Source organism: Eurosta solidaginis, chromosome 1, assembly GCF_040869045.1.
Source record: "Eurosta solidaginis isolate ZX-2024a chromosome 1, ASM4086904v1, whole genome shotgun sequence".
NCBI lineage: Eukaryota > Metazoa > Arthropoda > Insecta > Diptera > Tephritidae > Eurosta > Eurosta solidaginis.
Genome location: NC_090319.1, coordinates 261629858 through 261651766, shown reverse-complemented (window position 1 = coordinate 261651766; position 21909 = coordinate 261629858). Strand labels below are relative to the sequence as shown.

General features: G+C 35.8%; 1 protein-coding gene across 4 annotated transcripts; it reads left to right on the top strand.

Annotated features, from left to right (window-relative positions):
- Positions 1 to 17996: 17996 nt before the first annotated feature.
- Positions 17997 to 21563, top strand: LOC137242568 (serine protease gd-like). 4 transcript variants are annotated; one of them, XM_067769846.1, is made up of 4 exons: positions 17997 to 18647; positions 19693 to 19858; positions 19930 to 20620; positions 20686 to 21563. In XM_067769846.1, exons 1-4 carry the CDS (start codon positions 18426 to 18428, stop codon positions 21107 to 21109), a joined length of 1503 nt encoding a protein of 500 aa, XP_067625947.1. In that variant the 5' UTR covers positions 17997 to 18425; the 3' UTR covers positions 21110 to 21563. The 4 variants fall into 4 exon arrangements, with proteins under 4 accessions (XP_067625947.1, XP_067625953.1, XP_067625965.1 ...); XM_067769852.1 differs by having other exon boundaries at positions 17998 to 18175; XM_067769864.1 differs by having other exon boundaries at positions 18001 to 18647; positions 20149 to 20620; positions 20686 to 21559.
- Positions 21564 to 21909: the final 346 nt, after the last annotated feature.

Here is a 21909-nt window from a genome sequence, read left to right as displayed (position 1 = left end):
CCAACTTAGCTTCAGCCTCTTTGGCTGATAACTGAACCAATAGCTAAGTTTCGAGGACAACATCATTTTTGTCACGTTGTTGCTATTATTGTCGCTCCATTTTCAATAACAAATTAAAAACCTTTTAATATTAAATCGATAATTTTTCGTTACCAAATAGACAAAAAACCGATAACAAGTCAATTACAGATTTATAAGACTCCGATAACAAGTAACTTTTTGTTTACATATCGATAAATTTTTCCTTAAAAATTTAAAAGTTCTCCCTAAAAAATTAGAAAATGTGTAATAAAAAATCTATAGAAAAACTGATAGCTGATTTAAAACAGTCCCAAGACAAATTGATGACGTTTTTGTGACATATCGGTAACAAATTGATAACACTCCGATAACAAATCGAAAACTTTTCGATGGCTTACCGATAGTTGTTTATAATGAGCTTATACATTTTCTATAAAAAAATCGACATATCTCTATGAATTGGGGATAAGGTAAGTTTAAGTGTTGAAACCACAGCGGGGTATGGGGTTTAGAATATACCCGTGGCAGGTGTGCCTGTCATAAGAGGCGACTAAAATACCAAATTCATCCAAGGCGGTTGCCAGCTGAATATATAGCTTTTATAGCCCAATTGTCAATCTCACCTACCCGTGGCGAATTCTGTTTCTGTAACCGCCCTTCTGGCGACCCCAAGTTCCTCATAGATATAGGGGGTGGGAGGGCGATATGGCCTAGAAGGTTTCATGTTGTCTTACCAAATCGTTCTCGAGATGGTCGGCCTAGAAGGTTTCATGTTGTCTTACCAAATCGCTCTCGAGATGGTCGGGCTAGTTCTTTAATGGTGCTTGTTACCGGAACTTACCGGATCTGTATCCCCTAAAGGACCAGAAAAACCAAGATAATACTCCTAAGGCCTTTGGGGATTGTTCTTATCGCTGCAACAACAACAACAAGTACAGTTGAAAACCCATAAATTGTACATTTCTTATGTGATAAATTATATGCAATGCAGTGGCTTCAGGCTTTATTTGTTAACACACTAAAAATTAATCATTAGTTAAAAAGTGGTGTACGTTAACACGTCACTTGTTTTGATATTTTAAATGAGGAAATTTCATCAATTTTTTTTAGTTTAAATAAATTAAAATTTTTAACTTCACTTGCATTTAAGCACACATAAAATTACCGGTGTATGTATATTCGTAAAGTATAATAGTTTCCCACTTTAAGAGAAGACCCCTTTAACTTTTAAAATATTTAATGCAACCTGAAAGCAATTTTTGATATTTTGCTAAAGTTTTTCCTTAACATTTCCGACAGCATGTTTACAAATATTGACATGTTTTTCCGTTCAATTTTATACGTCGATGAAGAAATGAACGCAAATAGTGTATGCGTATATGCACATATGTATGTATGTATGTATTAGTAAGTATTTATATGGCAGTAAGAGCGTCTATTTGAAGTATAAAGTTTAAATATGTATGTACTTTTTAGTTTTTAGTTTTGATAAACATCCGCTAACGGAAGCAATTTATGCATTTCATTGCAGTACATGGCGTATGAGCAACCAGCCAATCATAACCGAGCTAATATTGTATTTTACTTGCTATTTCAAAGTCATAAGTGTTTATTTATAAATGATTATATATTATAAAAGCAAAGGCAACGTAACAGTTTTACCCTTATATCAACATTTTTAGTATATTTGATTTGAGCAAAGCTTATTATTTTGGATTAAAGTTTGATTATGTCGAATTGGAGAAAAAAACCTCTGCGAACAGGCACTTCAATTTTGATCTGCGAGATTTTCGCTTACTGGGATGACAACTTTGGATCCTATATGCAGACTAGAATGCCAGTCGGTGCTTCCCAGGGTAAATGGAAATCGGTAGGTATGAAAAAGCGGATGAACTAACTAAAAAGGGCGCGTCGTTCGAAGCTTGCTTCCTAGACATTGCAATAAGATTGCGCGAGATTAAAAGAAACCTTGATGTGTACATGATCCACCAAGCGGGAATTGCTATGCTGAAAGTGCGGGGCTTCAAAGTTGTGTAGACTCCAGAAGGATATTCTGACTGGACACTGTCTTCCGGCATCACATGCGTTTATACAAAACTAGGGAAATGATAGCAGATGAAGGAAGTGCGGGTTTAAGGAGGAAATGATCGGGGACGTTTTGTGCGTATGCCATGCGCAAAAGTCCTAGAAAGTATTAGCTAAGAGGATGTAGTTATATTATACAATAAATTCTGGTTTTTGATAGGGTTTTTCAGTTTTGTCATTAAGCAAACTTCTGGTAAAACTACATACTCATTGGGTCTGTGGGAGGTCCTCGTGGGCCGGCCGGTTCAACCTAACCTAACCTCTCGCTAAACCCTATATAATGTTTCTATCAGTGCTGTTGCTGTATGTAGGCAATATTTTAAGGATTTGGTTCACACGTCGAGTATATGTCCGGGTATCCGGCACCGTAAACTTATGTACTGACTCCTTCTTTCTGGATCTCTTGAAATCGTGATAGTATAATTTGAGCTGTAGTCACGTTCTGCACTACATCCAACATCTTTTTACGTGAGATGTATTGTTGCTTTCACCTTACTTGAATACGTTCCTTAGCACTAGTTGCTGTCAGATCGACTATCACCCTTTCTTTGTCTCTGTTTGTATTAGACCTTAAAGCGTCCATAACCTTCCTCGTGCAAATGCTATTCTTGTCAGGAGCTGACTACGAATGGAGATTAAGAGGAAGCCTTTGGGTGAACAGCGGTTTGTGGTCCGTTCAACTGATGTTAGGTAGCCAAAGAAACAAATGGTCAGAATTCTGCTAAAAATGTGTAAGATTATAGCTGATTTGTTTAGCGAGGCTTTAAGCGAATCACAGATGCTTTCTTCTCACCACCTCGACCACCATTAAACCAGTTTTCATTTTTTCGTATGGATTTTATTTTGACTTAATCATCGGCAGGGTTTATTTTACTACATACGTTTGTTTGTATTTGTGGGTTTGATTAGAACAGCCGCTGTGTGCTAAGTTGTTCTGAAAAGTCTCATTGTCTTCTTCACCTTCTTTTCTTTTTTTCTTAATTTATTTTTACACCATTTTTGGATGCAATTAAGCCTTTTTTGGGAGAATGTTTTCCCCCTTAAAGACCGAAAATTTACCAGACTGGCTTCTAGCTCACTTTTGCAGCAATATTTCTGAATTCCAGCTCTGTTCAGTTGCGACGGTAGCTTCCGATTATGTCGATTATGCCTTTTTTCTGAATTTTCACTTTTTCTTTCCCTGGCATGGTCTTAATTCGCTTCATGTTAAATTGCCGACCTTATTATCCTTCCTTCGGCGGCCACCGTGGTGTGATGGTAGCGTGCTCCGCCTACCACACCGTATGCCCTGGGTTCACACCCCGGGCAAAGCAACATCAAAATTTTAGAAATAAGGTTTTTCAATTAGAAGAAAATTTTTCTAAGCGGGATCGCCCCTCCGCAGTATTTGGAAAGCACTCCGGGTGTATTTCTGCAATGAAAAACTCTCAGTGGAAACTCATCTGCCTTGCAGATACCGTTCGGAGTCGGCATAAAACATGTAGGTCCCGTGCAGCCAATTTGTAGGGAAAAGCAAGAGTAGCACGACGCAAATTGGAAAAGAAGCTCGGCCTTAGATCTCTTCGGAGGTTATCGCACCTTACATCTATCTATTATCCTTCCGGGGCTAGGGTTACAAGTTTGGGCAATTAATGAATAAATATTGTACCTCTTTTTTGAATATAGTAATGATATCTGTTTTTGCCACCTTTCTTTCTGCATAATTTATGTCTGAAGAGAAACAAAGTCCTTAAGTTAACTGATGTTATGTTGCGAAACTGGCAACGGTATTTCATGTTATTTACGCCATCCGTTCTTATTTATTTATTCGATTCAGTAGAAAAACGCTCTTCCTCTATTAAATTTGAATTGTTATTTGGTTTTATTTTTAAACTCATACTCTTTTTCTAGAGTCCGCTAAAACGTTCGGCCATTGCTATTTGACGTGAAGCCAACCTCATCATTATTGTTCAAACACAAGTTTGCTGCACGGCGGACATTGACCAGAATAAAAATCCGAATTACGGAAATGGTTAACTACTTTATAACCACAACTAAACAAGCCAAGTACTCAGCGTGTGATTACGCAAGAGTTCACACAAAATTTGTCGTCTATTTTCCGGTCTAATATGTCAACTGCACGTTTGTCCCATTATGGCGTGAGTTATTGGTCACAGATTTTCATTTGAAGAGGAAAAACGTAACTGGGAGTTCGTTTTCACTAAAGCATTGAATTTAAATGGCTGTATGCCTAGAAAAAAGGACGCTGGACTAAATTTTGGTGAAAGCGAATATGGCATCTTTATCAGTTTTGTTAAAATTTAAGATAAGATCGGTTTAAATGAATTTTACTTTTTTATTTATCTTTTTAAACCAAAATTCGGTATTTTCCATATGCGTATATATGATTTATGTAATTGACTTAATTCACTTTCAAAAGAGAAATAATATCAGCTGACTTTAGTTCTTTAAATTATTTTAATTGGGTGTAAAACCAAAGTTCTAAGCCCGATAATCCCGTTTGGAAATGAAAAAATAAGTTCATGTGACTTGCAAAGTTTTCATTTGATTTAAAAAAAAATTTCAAAAGTTTAAAAAAAATTTGGAAAAGGTTTTTTTGGTTTGAGATAAATTTCATTGAGTTTGGAAAAAGTTTTTGATATTTGTAAGAAGTTTCAATTTATTGGCAAGAGTTCCATCCGATTTCAAAAAAGTTTAGATTTATTTAAGAAAATTTAAAAGGACTTGAAAAATTATTTTCTTTCATTTGAAAATGTTTTCATTTAATTTTAGAACAATTTTCATTGGAGTTAGAAAAAGTTTAATTTAATTTGAAAAAGTTTCACTAGATTTAAAAAAAGTTTTATTTGATTTGTAAAAAGTCTGCTTTAATTTGAAAAAAGTGTTATTTGATTAGAGAAATTTTCACTGAATTTAAAAAAGTGTTAGTTGATTTGAAAAAAGTTTCATTTGATTTCAAAACAAATTCAATAAACATTACACAATTTAAAATAATATAGAAAAATTGTATTTTATTTGAAAAAGTTTTATTGGATATGAAAGAAATTTAATTTGTTTTGCAAAAGTTCTATCCGATTTGAAAAAAGTCTAATTTCATTTGAAAAATTTTATTTAAATTCAAAATATAAATTTCGGTCGAAAGAAGTTTTTTATTTAATTTTATAAAAAGTTTCATTAGATTTGGAAAAAAGTTCCATTTGGTTCGAAAACAATTTTATTGGATTTGAAAGAAGTTTCATTTGATTTGGAAAAAGCTTTATTTGGATCGAAAAAAGATTCATGAGGTTTTTGAAAGACAATTATATTTCCACTCATTAGTTAAACTTCAGTTTAATCCGAAAAAGTTTCATTTGATTTGAAAAAAGTCTCGTTTGATTTGAAAACAGTTGTATTTTACCTGAGAAAAGTTTCATTGTTTTTGAGAAAAGCTTCACGAGATTTGAAAAAGGTTTTATTTAATTTGAAAAAAGTTTAGTTTGACTTTAAAACGTTTCATTTGACCTAAAAACAGTATAGAAAAGGTGAAATACATATGTGAACTTAATTTTTGATTGTTCGGTCAATCTAAAGTTTGTTGCCAGACGGCCAATATACAGACAGTTCTGAGTGTCGATACAATTCAGACAAATTTCAGGACATTTTTTGGGCATTATTTTGAATTATCGAATTTCGTCAGGCCAATTTCAAGATCGTTTGCGGGATAGGTTTGGGGAAATATAATGGATGGTTTCTAAATTTTTTCATTACTTCGCGGGTTGTTTTAGGACCTTTATTGGAACAAAATTCCTCCTTCATAAATTCAGAATAATTGTATATCCGTTTCGTTCCTATTTGGGGATCAGTTGAAGAATATATCCAGACGAATTTGGAACTATATCTTGATTTGTTTTGAAAATAGTTTTGGGTGCATTTTAAAATGATTTTGATATTTTTTTGATCACTATCATTTTTGGAATGTCACCCAATGATTCATGAGATATTTCTGTATTATTTCAATACAATTTCGGGATAATTCTGGCAAAGTTTTCGGCATTATTTCAGAACTGAATGAAAATACTTTCGGGATAGTTTGAGAATCATTTTGTGATCACCTCAGAAAAATTTCGTGATGATTACAACACCATTTCTGGATCACTTAGGTCACATTTTTCATATAACTTCCGAACTCTTAAAAGAACTTGAGGATATTACATATAATCCTAACGGATTATACCCTTAGCTCTCCTTTCCTGTCTTAGGGAAAAATTCGTATCTTAAAGAAACATTTTTCGACATTCATATCTATTTAAAATAAATAAATAAACAACTTTAATTAGATTTGGTTACATGGTTGATAAAGTTCGCTTTGGCCCGGCCAGAAACGTCACTCGAATATCTGATCAGATTTTAATATGGTGTGCCTTCCTTAAAAGCTTAGAAAGGCTAAGGACAGTTTGTTAACGCTTTTTTGACTCCGAAAAGTTATCTATTTATTATTATTAAAATTTATAGATTGATTATCGAAAAATTATCGATTTTTATCGACTAATTATATATTTTTTATCGGCGTGTTACCTTAGTTATCGATTTGTTATAGGCGTATCATCCAATTGTTATGGATGACTCATCGGCTTTTTGTGAAATAGATACGGGTAAAACTTCAATATATCGATTCTGAGTCTCTAACCAATAATAAGTCGATAATAAACAAATAAGAAGCCGATAACTCGGATGTAAAAAGACAACGGAAGACCGATAATTTCGCCTCCGAATCTTGTCGGTATGGCTTTTTACCGATAGTAAACCCTCGAAGCTGTTTATAAATAACCCTAGGTTGTTGTTGTTGTGGTATCGATAAGGACACTCCTCGAATACCTTGGGAAGTGTTATCGATGTTGATGGTCCTTTGCCGGCTGCAGATCCGGTACGTTCCGGTACCAAGCCCGACCATCTCGGGAACGATGTGTTATGACCACATGCTACTTTCTAGGCCATACCCTAGGTCCATGAGGAGTTCGGGGTCGTCAGAGCCTCGGCTGTTAATAAAATATGATTCGCCACGGATAGGTGAGGTTGACAATTGGGTTCACAAATAGCCCGAGGTTATTTGTTTCTATTAAATTTACCTCTGTTTTGTTTTAACTTCAAGACCTGACTTCCTCAGTTTTAGTTTATTGAGAAACGTTATTTTTGTAGGCATACAACCGCATTCATGCCTTGTTTTGTTATCAAATGCTTTTAATCAATAATTCTGTAATCGAAGTTATCACACTTCAGTAAGAGTGGGGTAGTATATACATTGACCAGATTGAGGCAAATTTTAGCCGCTTCCAATCGGAACAAAAATGTAGCTGTTATGTCTTCGATAGTGTGTTCTATCGTCTAAAGAGGTGAAACTGAGAAATTTCTGAAGACCACCTATATTTAGATACGTATATCGCAAAATATGTCGGACAAAATTGAAGCTAAATCATATTTCAAACAAATATTTTAGGGTCTGATTTTTTAGGTGCAAATTATGTATAACGCAACGAGTCATTCTTTCTCGTGTAAACCAAAATTCCCATCATAAAATAACATTCATTCACTTCAGTGAGCGACAGTAAACCTGAATGAATTGTGAATATTTTGGCATTATATAGCGACTATGAATGTGTGTGACTGCCACGCAAAGTGTCACGGCGTCATACATAATCTGGCCCTTAAAATATCCAAATCCAACGAGTAATCTAGTAACTGGTAACTGAGAGGGGAGCACATTAGCTACCTGACGAACAAACTGTTGTTCTTACAAGAAATTTTAGATTACTGATTTATTTTAAATGCCTTTCTCTTTGAATGGTGTATACTACACTGGGTCGAAAAAAAAGTTGCTAATGTCCGCCTCTAAATTTGAAGATTATGTTGAGGGGTTTCGGAAAAATTTTTAAAAATTTTTTTTGAACCTTCGAAATACAGTCAAAAAGGGTTTTTCGTTGTAACTTGGTTATTTGACGTCCTGAAACTCATGATATTTTTGGAGGAAAAATTGCAGGGTTTGCATTGAAAAGTTAATAAAGATATGCCAAATATCATTAATAGGGGAAGTCAAAGTAAATAAGTGAGCCAAACCTGTTGTTTCGTATTTATAATAATAACACTATGCGACAAAATCAACTTTTTTCTGGGTATTGGACAAACCCACTTTTTCGTAGAGGTTGGGGCTTAAGTAAACAAAGTACTATCTCCGTTTTTCGAACTTAGCCTCCAAAAAATAGATATCGGCTTACGAAGTTTGAAGTTCGAAATTCTACATTTCCAATTTTTTTTAACGCGTTCAGCAAATTGAACAAGTAAAAATGTGGGCGTAGTCCGCCTATTTCCCTTATTAGAAGGGCTGGATTCTTTTTTTGAGAAATTTAGTATAATAGCTGTTAACGAGGTGAAAAGTCAGAAGTCAGAGTCTGACTGTATTCAGGAGTCAAGTTCTAAGAAGTCAGGTCTAAGTATAATAAGAATCAGGTAAAATAACAGTTGCAGTAAATATTGAAAGCGCTATAACTTCTTTGTTTATTATTTTAGTAATATGGTTTCAAAGCAACATTTTCTTGAATTTTCAAGTACTCTCGTTTGGTAAGGAAAAAACATATATTAGGGGGGTAAAATTTTGTTAGCTGACCTAATCATGTGAAAACGACTTCATAGCTTAAAAGGACATTAAACGGAAATGTGAAGCTTCTCAAGGCCAAAATAATGACACATCAATTTTAAAAATCGGACGTCAAATAACCAAGTTACATCGAAAAAACCTTTTTGGCTGTATTTCGAAGTATAAAAAAAAATTAAAAAAATTTTTTTCGAAACCCTCTCAACATAATCTTCAAATTTAGGGGCGGATATTATCAACTTTTTTTTTTTTTTGTATGGGGACCAACCCAGCCTATTGTATACTAATGTTTACGTAAATAACCTGAAAAGTAATTTGTATGGGCGCCTATTTTTTCGACACTCCTACGAACAAAAAATTGCTTCGCCCAACTTCTTGAAGAAATATTCATATTTGCATGAAACATAAGTATTTGTATGTGCGGCACGACACCATCTTTGTTCATGGCTTTCGATTGAGAAAAACAAAATCTATTATTGCATATACCACAACCAAAAAAAAAATTAATTGCCATATAATTCAATAGCAGGTGTCTATGCTACCCTAAATACATTATTTGTGTGTTGGCTTAGATAGAATTATTTCGCGAAAAAGAATATCACTTTACAATATTCAAAGGACTTACCTTTTAGACATGTGTAATTTGCGACTTTATATTATAATAAAGATGTATTTCACTTCTTAAGAGCCTTTCAAAAATGCTGTTCGCTTATGTGCATGAACACCAAGTTGTCAAAGGTCGCCTTAGTTACAAAATTAAATTGTTTCAATGAATATTATAAATAAGTCTGATAACAAGATATTGACATAATATAACTTAAACATTATTGAGTGAAGCCACTTTACTTATTTGTCGATACAACAAGGACCGCCGATAACACTGGTGGTATATATGTTTGTCTCAAATGTGCGGGTAATTCTGTTAGCTTTTGTGTTTGTTGGATATGTAAATTTTTGTTCAAAACGTATGCGTTGGCTTGCCTTTTGACTGTGTGGTACTGAAGAAATGTAAAAGGAGCTTAAAAAACTAGTAAGTGCGGGACTGTTTTTGGGCGTGCCTAATACTTCATACTTCTCGTGAATGGAGCTGAGCATAATCTTATCCCATTCTTAATATCCGAAAATAATCGGCTGTATAAGATACGAAATATATAGTGAAGCGATTTTTAAGATAAATAAAAAATAAAAAATAGAAAATAAGTAGGGAATTTTTGTGAGGATGCAAAGTTTTACGGTTTTTGTGGTCTTCATGAAATAGCTATGCCCATGAATCACTTCAACAATATATGACTTAAACTGTTAAAATGGGACAGAAATTTTCTTATCTGAACAATCGGTTGTATGTGATATATACTATATATACCACCGATCTATAAAACTTTTTCAGACAACAATGAATACTCTATACGTAAGAATTCGGTGAAATTTGAAGCCTCTAACTGTTAAAATGGGGCAGTAATTACGAAAAGCTTCTTATCTGAACAATCGGTTATGGGGGATATATGCTATATATAAGACCGATCTCATCCCTTTTTTCAGACAGGAATAAGGGCAATATACGAAATCTTATGGTGAAGTTTGAAGCTTCAATCTGATAAATTGAGGAAAATATGACAAAAATACTATTTTCCGAAAAATCGGTTGTATGGGGGATGTACATGTGCTATAGAGGTTCGATCCGGCCGATTCCGATAAATGTCTAATCGGACACCTAAGTATACCCGCTCACCAAATTTTATAAAGATATCTCAAAAATTTAGGGACTAGTTTGCATACAAACAGACCGACGGACATGGCGAAATCAACTCAGCTCATCATCCTGAACATTTCGGTATACTTATTGGTGGGTCAATCTATTTTCCTTTAGGGACTTACATGAAAAAGTTAATATACCATTTCATTTTCATGAAAGGTATTAAAATGGTTGGTACTTTGTGTGAGAAGACAAAGTTTCACGTTTCTTGTGGTCTGTATAAGATAGCTGTTGTTATAAATCGGGGAGAATCCTGGGTTCAAGCGCTCAGCAAAGCAACATTGAAAATTTAGAAAAAAGTTTTTCTCAGTGTAAACTCATCTGCCTTGTAGATGCCGTTTAGCTAATTTAATTTAAAGAATTATAACTCGAATCAGAGGAGAAACCTGGCCTTAAATCCTTGGGAGGTTTTTTGCAACTTGTATTTATTTTTTTCATGCTTTTTTTGAAAATTTTCTTTTAAGCAAGCTGTCATAAAAGGTCTTTCTCTTTATTAAGGTAATTAACATCATAACCAATATTTCTAATGGAAAATTCTCTTCGTCCTATAATTAAATACTGAGTATCTGGGTTCGCTGCTTGGATAACAACCAAACTTACCGAATACACTTAATGCCCTTAAATTTGTGTGTCATACTCAAATTCATATAACCGTCCAACGAAATGCACAGTTAAGTGAGATATAATGTTCGGCTTTAGGGCACTCAAAGAGTCAACCAATATCTTAAGATTCAACTTATTTGCATACGTGCAAACCTGGATTACTTAAACATGCACTTCACAATACTTTAATCAAGTTCTAAGTCCGCAATTGCTTCAACATTGCTTATCGTGTACGGATATGTGCAATTGGTAAAAGTGCGTGACTACAAATACAAATCTGGTATAAGCAGCTAAATATAGAAAGAATATGAATGGACATAAAAATAAGTGAGAAAAAAGTTCTGTTGACGCATAAGTTAAATTTCTGCTTGAAAAAAAAAAAAAAATTATGAAGAAAACTGTGCAAGTGTTAAATCTTTTGCCATAAAAAATAAAATAAAATAAAATAAATATCTTGGAACGAATATGTGTGTCAGTAGTGGCAACAACTTTAAATACAAACAAAAAGTTTGAAATCTAAAATATGCAGTCATATTTGATATTCTGTATTTTATTGCTTTTACATTCATGCACTGCATAAACGCCCGATCCCTCAAATTGTGAGCAAAGATTTAGTTACGTGCTTGAGGGCAATGACCGAAATTAAAGTTGCATTTTCGCAACGCAACATGTTGCACGCAGTAAGTTTTCAGTAATACATTAAGAACGGAAGGGGAACGTTTTCAATAAGAATATGTATGTACCAACAATTTAGCATATCATTAGATAGAATTTTCAGTAATGTATAGATATCGACCTTTTTCGTGAGAAAGAGTGCCGTTTATTAACACGTTTATATTAGCTTTATTTGCATGTGTGCTTGTTTGTAACTTTCTAGGCTAAGCGCCCAAAAGAGAGTTAGACCAATCTAGCGGCAATTATTGAAGACTCGCGGCAGAAGTTAAATAACTCGCTAGGAGTTGTGCTTAATAGTATAGACACGAACCTCTGTGCTACGGTACTATCATCATCATTGCATTCTTTCTGGGAAATTCTTTCGTTCGTTTCAGTGCGTCCATTAGGGTTTTCAATGCCAGTGTTTCTCGCACAGGTACCAGGTTTTGATTTTTTGGCCCATTCGTTCCATCAACCTTTGCCCGATCTACTTTCCCCGACTTTTGTGGTCTCTGTCGAATCTCCTCCACCAGCATGCGCTTACTGCTGAACCTTTAACTGAAGTTAAGTGGCACATCCTGGTTCTTATAACGCATAACCCTTCTCTGCATATCGATCCTGATGTTATGACCAAATAAGAAGTCCACCCCCAATATGACTTCATCAACAATCTCCGCCACAACGAATTTGTGTAGAACCACGACATTCCCAATTAAGACTTCACATATCACTTTTCCCTGGACTTGGTTATATTCGCCTGTGACCGTACGCAACTTTTCTCGAGGTAACGGTTTTACCCTCCTGTTGACCAAATCAGCTCGAATAAAGGAATGATATGCGCCCGTATCTACAGTCAGTACACGTTCTTTGCCATCCACATTCCCTCTGACGGTAATACTGCTTGATTTCCTTCCAATTTGCGACACAGATATCACAGGGCATTCAATAGCTGGAGCTAGCTCTCGATCTTTACATCTGGCACGCTCTTGCTCATCTCCTCCAGCTTTGCGTTTACGGCCACTGAAGTTGGAACTACCAGGACCGGTGTTGCAATGACGTGCAATGTGGCCTGGGTTACCGCACTTGAAACACTTCCTAACTCTGTCGTTTTTCTGTTGTGATCCCTTCAGCGATCCAATATTGTGCTCACCTAGTCTGGCCTTTCTACTTCCACACGGCGTGCTTTGAAAACTGGCTTACACAGAAGCGACGCTGTTTCTTGAATCAGAGCATGTGATACCGTTTCTGCGAATGTAGGTTTTGGGTTTGCGTATGTCGCTCGCTTCGTTTCGACATCCCGTATTCCATGAATAAATCTCTGAATTTTTACCTTTTCGGTGTATTCCACGGGTGCGTCCGCATACGCTAAATGTACCAGCCTTCTAGCATCCGACGCAAACTCTTGCAATGTTTCACTAGACCTCTGGAAGCGGTTCAGTAACTCCAATTGGTATATCTGTCTCCTATGCTCAGTTCCGTATCGTCTCTCTAGTGCGCCCATTAATGCTTCATAACAGATCCGTTCGCCCTCTGGAATGGTTTGTAAAATCTCAACTGCAGGCCCTTTCAATGCCATGAACAGTGCAGCATTCCAGGTGTTCACTGCTGACGTCTTCTCAAATTGAAGCTTAAATACCTGGAAAGGAACAGAGCCGTCAAAGGATGGAGTTTTTACCTTCGTATTGCTTGCTGAAACAGCTGGGCGATATAATTGCAACTCCTGTATACGACCTCTCAAAGCATCCACCTGGGCTTCGATTTTTTCCTCAAACTGCGTTATTTTCTCGTCCATACGCGCATCGAGTTTTGATGATATACGCGCCTCTTGCGCTTCGCGTTGTACTGTTATGCGTGCCTCTTGCTGTTTCAGCTGTGCTTCCATCTTTGATGTAATCTGTGTCGACATTTCTGAAATATGCGTTTCTTGTTCTTCAATATTTGATGTTTTGCGTGTCTCCTACAATTCCAGTTGGGATGACATTTGTCTTTCCTGGGCTTCAATCTTGGATGTTATACGGTACTCCTTGGATTATAGTTGTGTTTCCATCTTGGATGTTATACATGTCTCCTGTGATTCTAGTTGAGATGCCATACTTTCAGTTATACGTGTTCCCTGGGTTTCCGTCTTTGTCGATATCTGTGATAACAAATCAAATATCGCATTATTCTCGCCGCTTGCGACTGGACTCGGACTTACGTTCTTCTTTTCCATTTTTGTTGTTGATTCTTCCACATCAGGATAAAAGACATACTAGTCCACATCACATCCTTGCGACTACATTACCTCTCGTAGCCGTGCTTGAAGTTCGATCTTATTGCCGGTTGTATTCAATCGACGGTTCTCCAACTCCTTTTTCAGTTGCTGGATCCTTAATTCACTTAACTTCGCCATGTCCAAGTTGTATTCGCAATCTTCGGAATTTATTCCACAATTCTTCTTCTGACACCAATTGTAACGAATTTACTGCAATTCCGCTTACTCCAAATCTTCTGCTAACGTTCGAATTACTAAATTGTTGAATAAATAACTCCAATATTGAATATTGCAAAAATGGTCTTTATTAGACTACTTGAAAATAACAATTATACTTTGCAACTGATAGTTTGCTTTAATCAAACTGATTTTCGTGCTCAACTGTTGCTGCTTTTATACTGTTTGGTTTCCTCGTTGGAATATTTCTAGGCGGTTCTATTTGTAGAATTTACTAGTTAGTTACCAGCTTTAAAATTACCAGCTATAACTACGTTTACTGCTTCTCATATGCGCGTGTATATGTGAGTGATACCTGCACAAATTATTGCCTACTTTTGGGAGTATCTCAGATATATGCATGTGTTTGTGCGGTGCTCTCCGTTGCTTGTATGGACATATGTATAGACATAATGATTGATTTATTGATGTGCATACAAGTCACTGCTTAGTATTTGTTTGGAGATGATAGTATCCCTAAGTGTTTGCTAATATTCGTCACAATATTGTAACGAATTTAGTGAAATTCCACTTATTCCAAACCTTCTGCTATCGCTCGAATCGCTAAACTGTTGAATAAATAACTCCAATATTCAATAATGCAAAATAGTCTTTATTACTGACTACTCATCTTGTGCTGCTTTTATACTCTCTGTTGACTGCTTGGTTACCAGCTATATGCGTGTGTATTTGTAGTTCATAGGCTCACGCATAGCCATATGCGTGTGTACATGTGAGTACTACTTCCGCTGATGATTACATGTCTTTATGAATATCTCTCCGTTGTCTTGTACATATGTTTGATTTGTTTACGTACATACGAGTGGCTGCTTAGTATCGGTTTAGTGATAGTTTTTTTCCTGCTCCTATATCTATTCTTATTCCTTTTCCAACTTCCATTCCAGTTCCTGTTCCTATTCCTGTTTTTCTCCCCATTCCTATTCCCATGCCAATTCTTTTTCCTATTTCTTTTCGTATTCGTATTCCTATTCCCATCGCTGTTCCTACTTCTATTCCTATTCATTTTCCCTTTGCGATTTCTATTCCTATTCCTTTTCCCGTTCCTTGTTCCTATTCCCATTTCTTTTCCTATTCCTCTCCCTACTCTGGTTCCTATTCCTATTCACACTTTCATAAAATATAGCACACACGAGGAAAAACATAAAGTGCGAGACCTTTGAAGCAACATTAATAATTCTCAACTCCATTTTTTCACTCCTTTCCCTCACTTTCTCTTCCCCACAGTTTCACCTATTTCATTCGCCCAATTTGCTTATGGCCCGAATCAATACAACTATCTGAAGTGGTCGGCCTATCTATCAGGCACTGTAGCCGGTTGGGGCTCCAATGAAAATGGTCAACTCGTTTTGCCGATTGCAAACAAGACTGAAGTGAAAATTGTTAGCGAAGTGGATTGCTTGCGTTCGTCTGCGGTATTTTTCAAATCGCTGACAGGTTCGACATTTTGTGCAGGTAATCGTAATGGTATTGGGCCATATTTGGGTGACTCGGGCAGTGGATTGGTGTTGCTGCGCAACAATCGCTGGATGCTACGTGGAATTGTATCATTCGGTCAAACAAAACGTGGGCAATACAATTTATTTGAATATGTCGTATACGTTGATGTGGCGCAGCACTTAAGTTGGTTGGTGGAGAATATGAAATAATTTACTCGTAATATGTAGTTGATCGTTATGTATTAGACTTATAAATGAAAATGCTATACTAATTCCTTTAGCGGAGACTCCAAAATTTTTATCCTACATTTTATGTATTTTTTTTTTGCCTTACATTTGAAGTTTTTTTTTTTTTTGGTAAAACTTTACTAAACACAATAACAAAAAATTATAAAAATGAGTTTAAATTACATTTGAACCAAAGCGAATTCAGTACCAGATGTGTTTGTCCCAACTGCTGATTTCTTATTCTTGATTATTTTCCACACATCTCCTTGTACAACAATATGTCAGTTAATCGAATTCAATGAATTTTTTTTTTGACTTGACATTCTTCTGCACGGCGAAGTGGTTGAATTCGCTTTGCCATCAACTTTTATCAAGGCGAATTCAATACCAGGTGTTGTTATTCAAAGAGCTGATTGCTTCTTCTTGATTATTTTCCATACAACGCCCTCTACTACAACATGTGAGTTAATCGCAACCAATGAAAATTTTCTTTTAACTTGACATTCTTCTGCACGGCGAATTGGTTTAATTCACTTTGCCACCACCTGGAATGGATTCGTCTGGCCTTGTATAGATTCGCCTTGATTTGAACTGAAGAACAAAAAAATTCCACACATCTTATGAACTTATTCGTTTGAAGCTCTCCTCGCAGCACTTTAGATTGGCTGTGTGGAGCCAAAATGCGTTCTTCGCTTACTCATTGTAAGCCCAGGATATCTCACTATTTTTTTGATAGCTAACCTTTGGTAAAAAAAAAAATTGTAAAAAAGTTTTAAGTTGGAAAACCTCAAAAATCACAAAAATGCATAAGTGTGTCACTGTGTTTCTTTTGTGCAAGGTTTTCTCAGGATAGCTCATCATTTTTTTTACGTTAGCCCATCGTTAAGTTATTTTATAACAGTTTTGTAATTGCCCCGAAACGGAGTGAAATGATGCCTTAAAGCAATCTTGAGCACTCCATAATGATTTCGAAATAATGTCGTTATGAGCCAGAAGTTGCTCCGAAATGATACCTAAAATAATTCCCATGTGATACTGAGATTTTTCCAAAGCAGTCCCGTAGTGACCCCAAAATGGTCCTATAATTGGCCCCAAAATGAATTGGAAATAATCTCGAAATGATATAAAAATTTGTTCGAAATCATAACTAAAATAACACGGATGTGGTTCTGTAACAGTCCTAAAATGGTTTCAAATTTCTCGAAATGAATCAAAAGTTCTCCCGAAATGATATCTTAAATAATCCCGTAGTGAAACTGAGACTGATTCAAACTGGTTCCGAAGAAGTCTCGAAATAATTCCAAAAATAATGCCGAAGTCATTCTGAAATGACCCGGCCACTGTCCCGAAACTTGTTCAAAAATAGTTTCAAAATGATACTAAACAAATTCCTCAGCAATCCTAAAATTGGTCACTAATGGTACAGAAATAGTCTCGAAACTATTCCAAAAAGTATCGCGAAGGTATCCTGGTGTCTTCACATTCTCTCAAAATTGCATCGAAAGTCCTTAAAATAGTCTGAAAGTGTTTCTTAAGTCATCCCGAAATGTTCACGAAACAGTTCCGAAATAGTCCACAAATGACCCAGGAGAATAAGATAAAATTCTATCCCCTTCAAAATTTGATCAAGGTGCGTCGGTTCGTTAAGCATGGACATAGCTAGCACTTAGCTCCATATTAATTAATATGCACGCAAACGGTGTGTCCCTTTTTATTGTTGATATCTATGCCAGATGTTGTTTATGTGGAAAAAGCAACAAGTCTCATTTTTGCTGAACTTTTGCTGAAAAATTTACGGGTATATTTATAAGTTTGCTTTTAATCACACTAAGTAAAAATCCCGCTCCCACTGCCGACAGCTCATGTATGGTTAATACCTACCCCAACCGAATTCTTTTAGACGAAAAAATTAAAGAGATTAAATTTTCTTGCTGGCAGCTACTTAAATTTATGTAGGTATTTTGTTCCAGCGCACTGTAAAATTGTATTTGTTTTTTGGTATTTCCATTGTTCAATCTTTACCGCATATATTTTCAAATCGTCAAATTCTTATCTCACATATGTAGCTCCAACAACATCATCAAATGACAGATTACATTAATCTCTATAGCACATTTCTCTGTTCGCATCATCCATTTGCTTGAAATGATTGATCCAGCTCAAACGCTTACTCATTCGTTCCGTACAAGCCGTTGCGTCCAGTTCTCAATTAAGAGTTTCGCATCTAAAGTACAACACTGAAATTTTGAAAGATGGTATTCCCCCGCAGAAGCTTCGGGGTAAACGATTTTAAAGTGCTTTTAATTTAATTAAAACAAAAAATTAGAGCAAAACTTCTTACAACGCGTCATTTAATCGATCAGCTGTGAAGCAACTTGATAGTTTCTCATAAAATTGAGAATCAACCGCGTTCTCTGCGGGCAGCTTACTGTTTACTTTCTATACTTTACACACTTACATATAAACATACATACTTGAAGATCATAAACAAAGATTAATTAATGCAGATACATATTCAACTTAAATAATATGCTCAATATCAGCCTACACACCTTAATATTTGTTAGCGTCATTTTAATACTACTATGCTCTTTAGCAGCACAGTTGTCAATTCCATCTATAGCATGTCCACAATACTTTCAATATGTTAGTGATGATTTTGGTTACCATGGCAAGATTACATTGCCACAAGTGCCGGTGGGAACGGCTGAGGTACGTGCGCATTTCTCTCAACGCGGTCTACCTACATCGGTAAGTATATAACCACATATCTATGTATCTCGTATTACTCATTCGCAAAAAAGAAAACCCAGTGAAGCATTAGTAAAAAAATTGACACAGAAAATGAGGGAAGATTTTAGTTCGAATCCATTATATTCCATGTTATTTTTAGTACTGTGCAACGTAGGTCGTCGCTATTTGCATACTTGTCACCCTTTTATTGAATTTTACTTGGGAGAAATCCCTGCTTCGACAGCGCAGTTTATTTTGACCGTATCTGTTTAGTGTGAGACTACTTTCCTTTACAAACTTAATAACCACGAAGGAAAACGTACCTCAAAGTTCCTTTTAATTTTAAAAATGGCGAGAGGTAGTGTGATATTGTGTTCTCATATGGTAGCCCTTTGAGTATACGATTGTTATCTAGAGGCTAACGTTACCCCTACGCAGGCTGCCCGTTTTGTGTCTAGTTTAGCTTATTGATACTGTATTACTTGTATAGTACAGACCACCATACCACAGTCCCGTACGTTGGCATGCTTCTATGAGAGCTGTGTGTAGCCACAGAACTGCACCCCATAATAAATAACCATGAAATCGGGTTTTTGCAACTATATTAACCGATCGCCAGTTGCAAAAGTAGAATGTATTATCATGTACAGCCTTTTTCTTTTTCTCGACTTCATTCCGTTCTGGGCCCGTATGACGTGTTACGATTTGTGATCGAAACTCATTTTTTAAATCACAATAGCTCTGAAATGGTGGATCAGATGAATGGCGTATGCGAACTAGCGAAAAATAAAGCTCGCTAGATCCATTACTTCTTATAATTTTTAGTAATAAGTTTGACAGTTGCATTTTTATCGCTTGAGTGAAATGGATTTCAGTCACTGGTCATAACACGTAATATGGACCCTGGTCATGTTTGGGAGGATTAGATAAAATAAAATTCCTAATATGAGGAGTAGCATAGCTCTCAAATGTATCTCAAATAGATATTAAACAAAAAATTTATTTAGAAAGTTTTAGTTGTGAAGTGAACAAACTTTATTTATTTTTATTAATAACTTTTAAGGATTATTATGGCCAAATAATCCCATATCCTGATGAGAGGACAGTTGTACAAAATGTTTTGAATCATCAGCCTGCAACTTTTCGTGTAGATTTTGCAAATCCTGGTATTGCACCAAAATTGACTTTGCTCTCGTTGGATGGAATCGAAATATGCACGGATACTAATTGTGAGTACTTAACGATCACGTCGAAGCTTTTTATATAGCATTATAGAATTTTAGTATATCTTGATTTTAAGATCCTCCACCACATTCGTGGGCCAAGCTTTCTTACAAACTTTTTACATATACTACTGGTTCCAACAACTCCCCACCGCCAAACGTGCCGAACGTCCCAATTTCATTGATACCTGTAAAGCTCGATACAAAACCAAATCCTTCAGTAACACCACCATTTCAAACCATTCCCTCAATTAATTCTAATCCATTCCTTACATCAGTTCTAACTGTTAATTCAGCAAGCGCAGAAGCGCCAACGAACAAATTCAAAATACCGTCACGTAAAACCGCAACAGCAGCTGTTAAACCTGCACAGCCGTCATCCGCAGTTGCAGCAATCACTACAATTGATCTACAAAATATTTGCGGTAAAGAAGGCAACGTTATACGTGGATTTGTTTATGGTGGTGTTGAGGTGGCACGTGGTCAATTTCCTTGGTTAACAGCAATTTATAAAAAGGATACAGATGCATTGAGCTTCAAGTGTGGTGGATCGTTGATTTCACGGCGTACTGTTATATCTGCAGCGCATTGTTTCAAACGTTTGAATGCAGAACAAATTGTATCATTTTTCGGACGGCATGATCTTGAGAATTATAGTGAAGATGGCATTATATCACGCGATATTCAAAATTTACTTATACATCCAGATTATGTCAGTGATACACCCAATGCAGATCTTGCGTTATTGCAAATTGAGGCTCTAGAAAAGTGAGTACGGTCAACAAGCTCTTCCTATAAATTCAAATAACGCTCTTGAAATTCCGTCAACATAGATTCACGCAACACATACAGCCAATTTGTTTATGGAGTGAATCCACTGAAATTTCTTTAATTTTGGGACAAACAGCCACCGTTGTTGGTTGGGGTTATGAGGGTAAGAGTAACCAAGATATTGCGCCATTACCAAAAATGGTGGACATGACTGTGGCGAGCAATGATGATTGTTTGAGATCATCAGCCGCTTTTCAGCAAATCGTCACAGATAATACAATTTGTGCAGGTAATCGTGATGGTACTGGGCCTTGTATGGGTGATTCTGGTGGCGGTTTGATGATGTTGCGCAATGGTCGTTGGGTTTTGCGTGGTGTTGTTTCAGTGGGCCAGTCTTCAAGGCGGCGCTGTAATTTATATGAATATGTGGTGTATTGTGATACAGCGAAATACATGACTTGGCTAAGACAGAACTTTTTGGATTAAAAATTTTAAATTAATTTTCTAACTTAGAGTTATATATTGATATTAGAGAAAAATTGCAAAGTTTACAAACGGCAATGGCAACTAGGACATGTTTCTGAATTTCACCAAGTATTTATTCGCCATTTAGTTACATACTAATTCTGCAAGTTATTTAATTCTAATTGTGTGGAATGTTTTAAGAGCACTTTGAAAGCTTAGTACCATTTGTTTGGATTTCTAATATCAATAACAAAAAGAATTGTAAAAATCAATATGAGCAAGTCTCGCTAATTGAATACAGATTAGATTTATATATACATACATATAATTGTAAAAATAAAACTGTTATTGCCCCATCTCTTACCTTGTCTGTAATTTCAAACAACACATTAGGCTAAGGTTTTGTAAATAAATGTATAAAAATGTGTTTTATTTAATAATATTGTTCCTGCAGCGTTTTTAAATTTTCCATAAGCGGTTTGTTTGGGCCAGAACCGAGGTCGAATCAACACATATGTACCCGAACCTACTGTTTGTCATAAGCGTATTATGAACCAACCAGTTATAACTTTTATAATAAGTCTAAAAAATTTGTCTCCACTGAAAATATGTTTGTTGCAAAACTACTGTAAACCGCTGACTTTTATTTTTTCAATCAAATATTATTAGTTAGGCCCGATTTTCAGTAGTTTGTTAAGCTAAGCTCGAACTCAGTTTGTTTAAACTCTCGTTAAATTGAAACTCCAGTTAAGCTACAGAGAAATTTTTCAGTCACAGTTTAAGGCCGCCTTTTGGTGTTGGTTTTTTCGACGGCAACATTG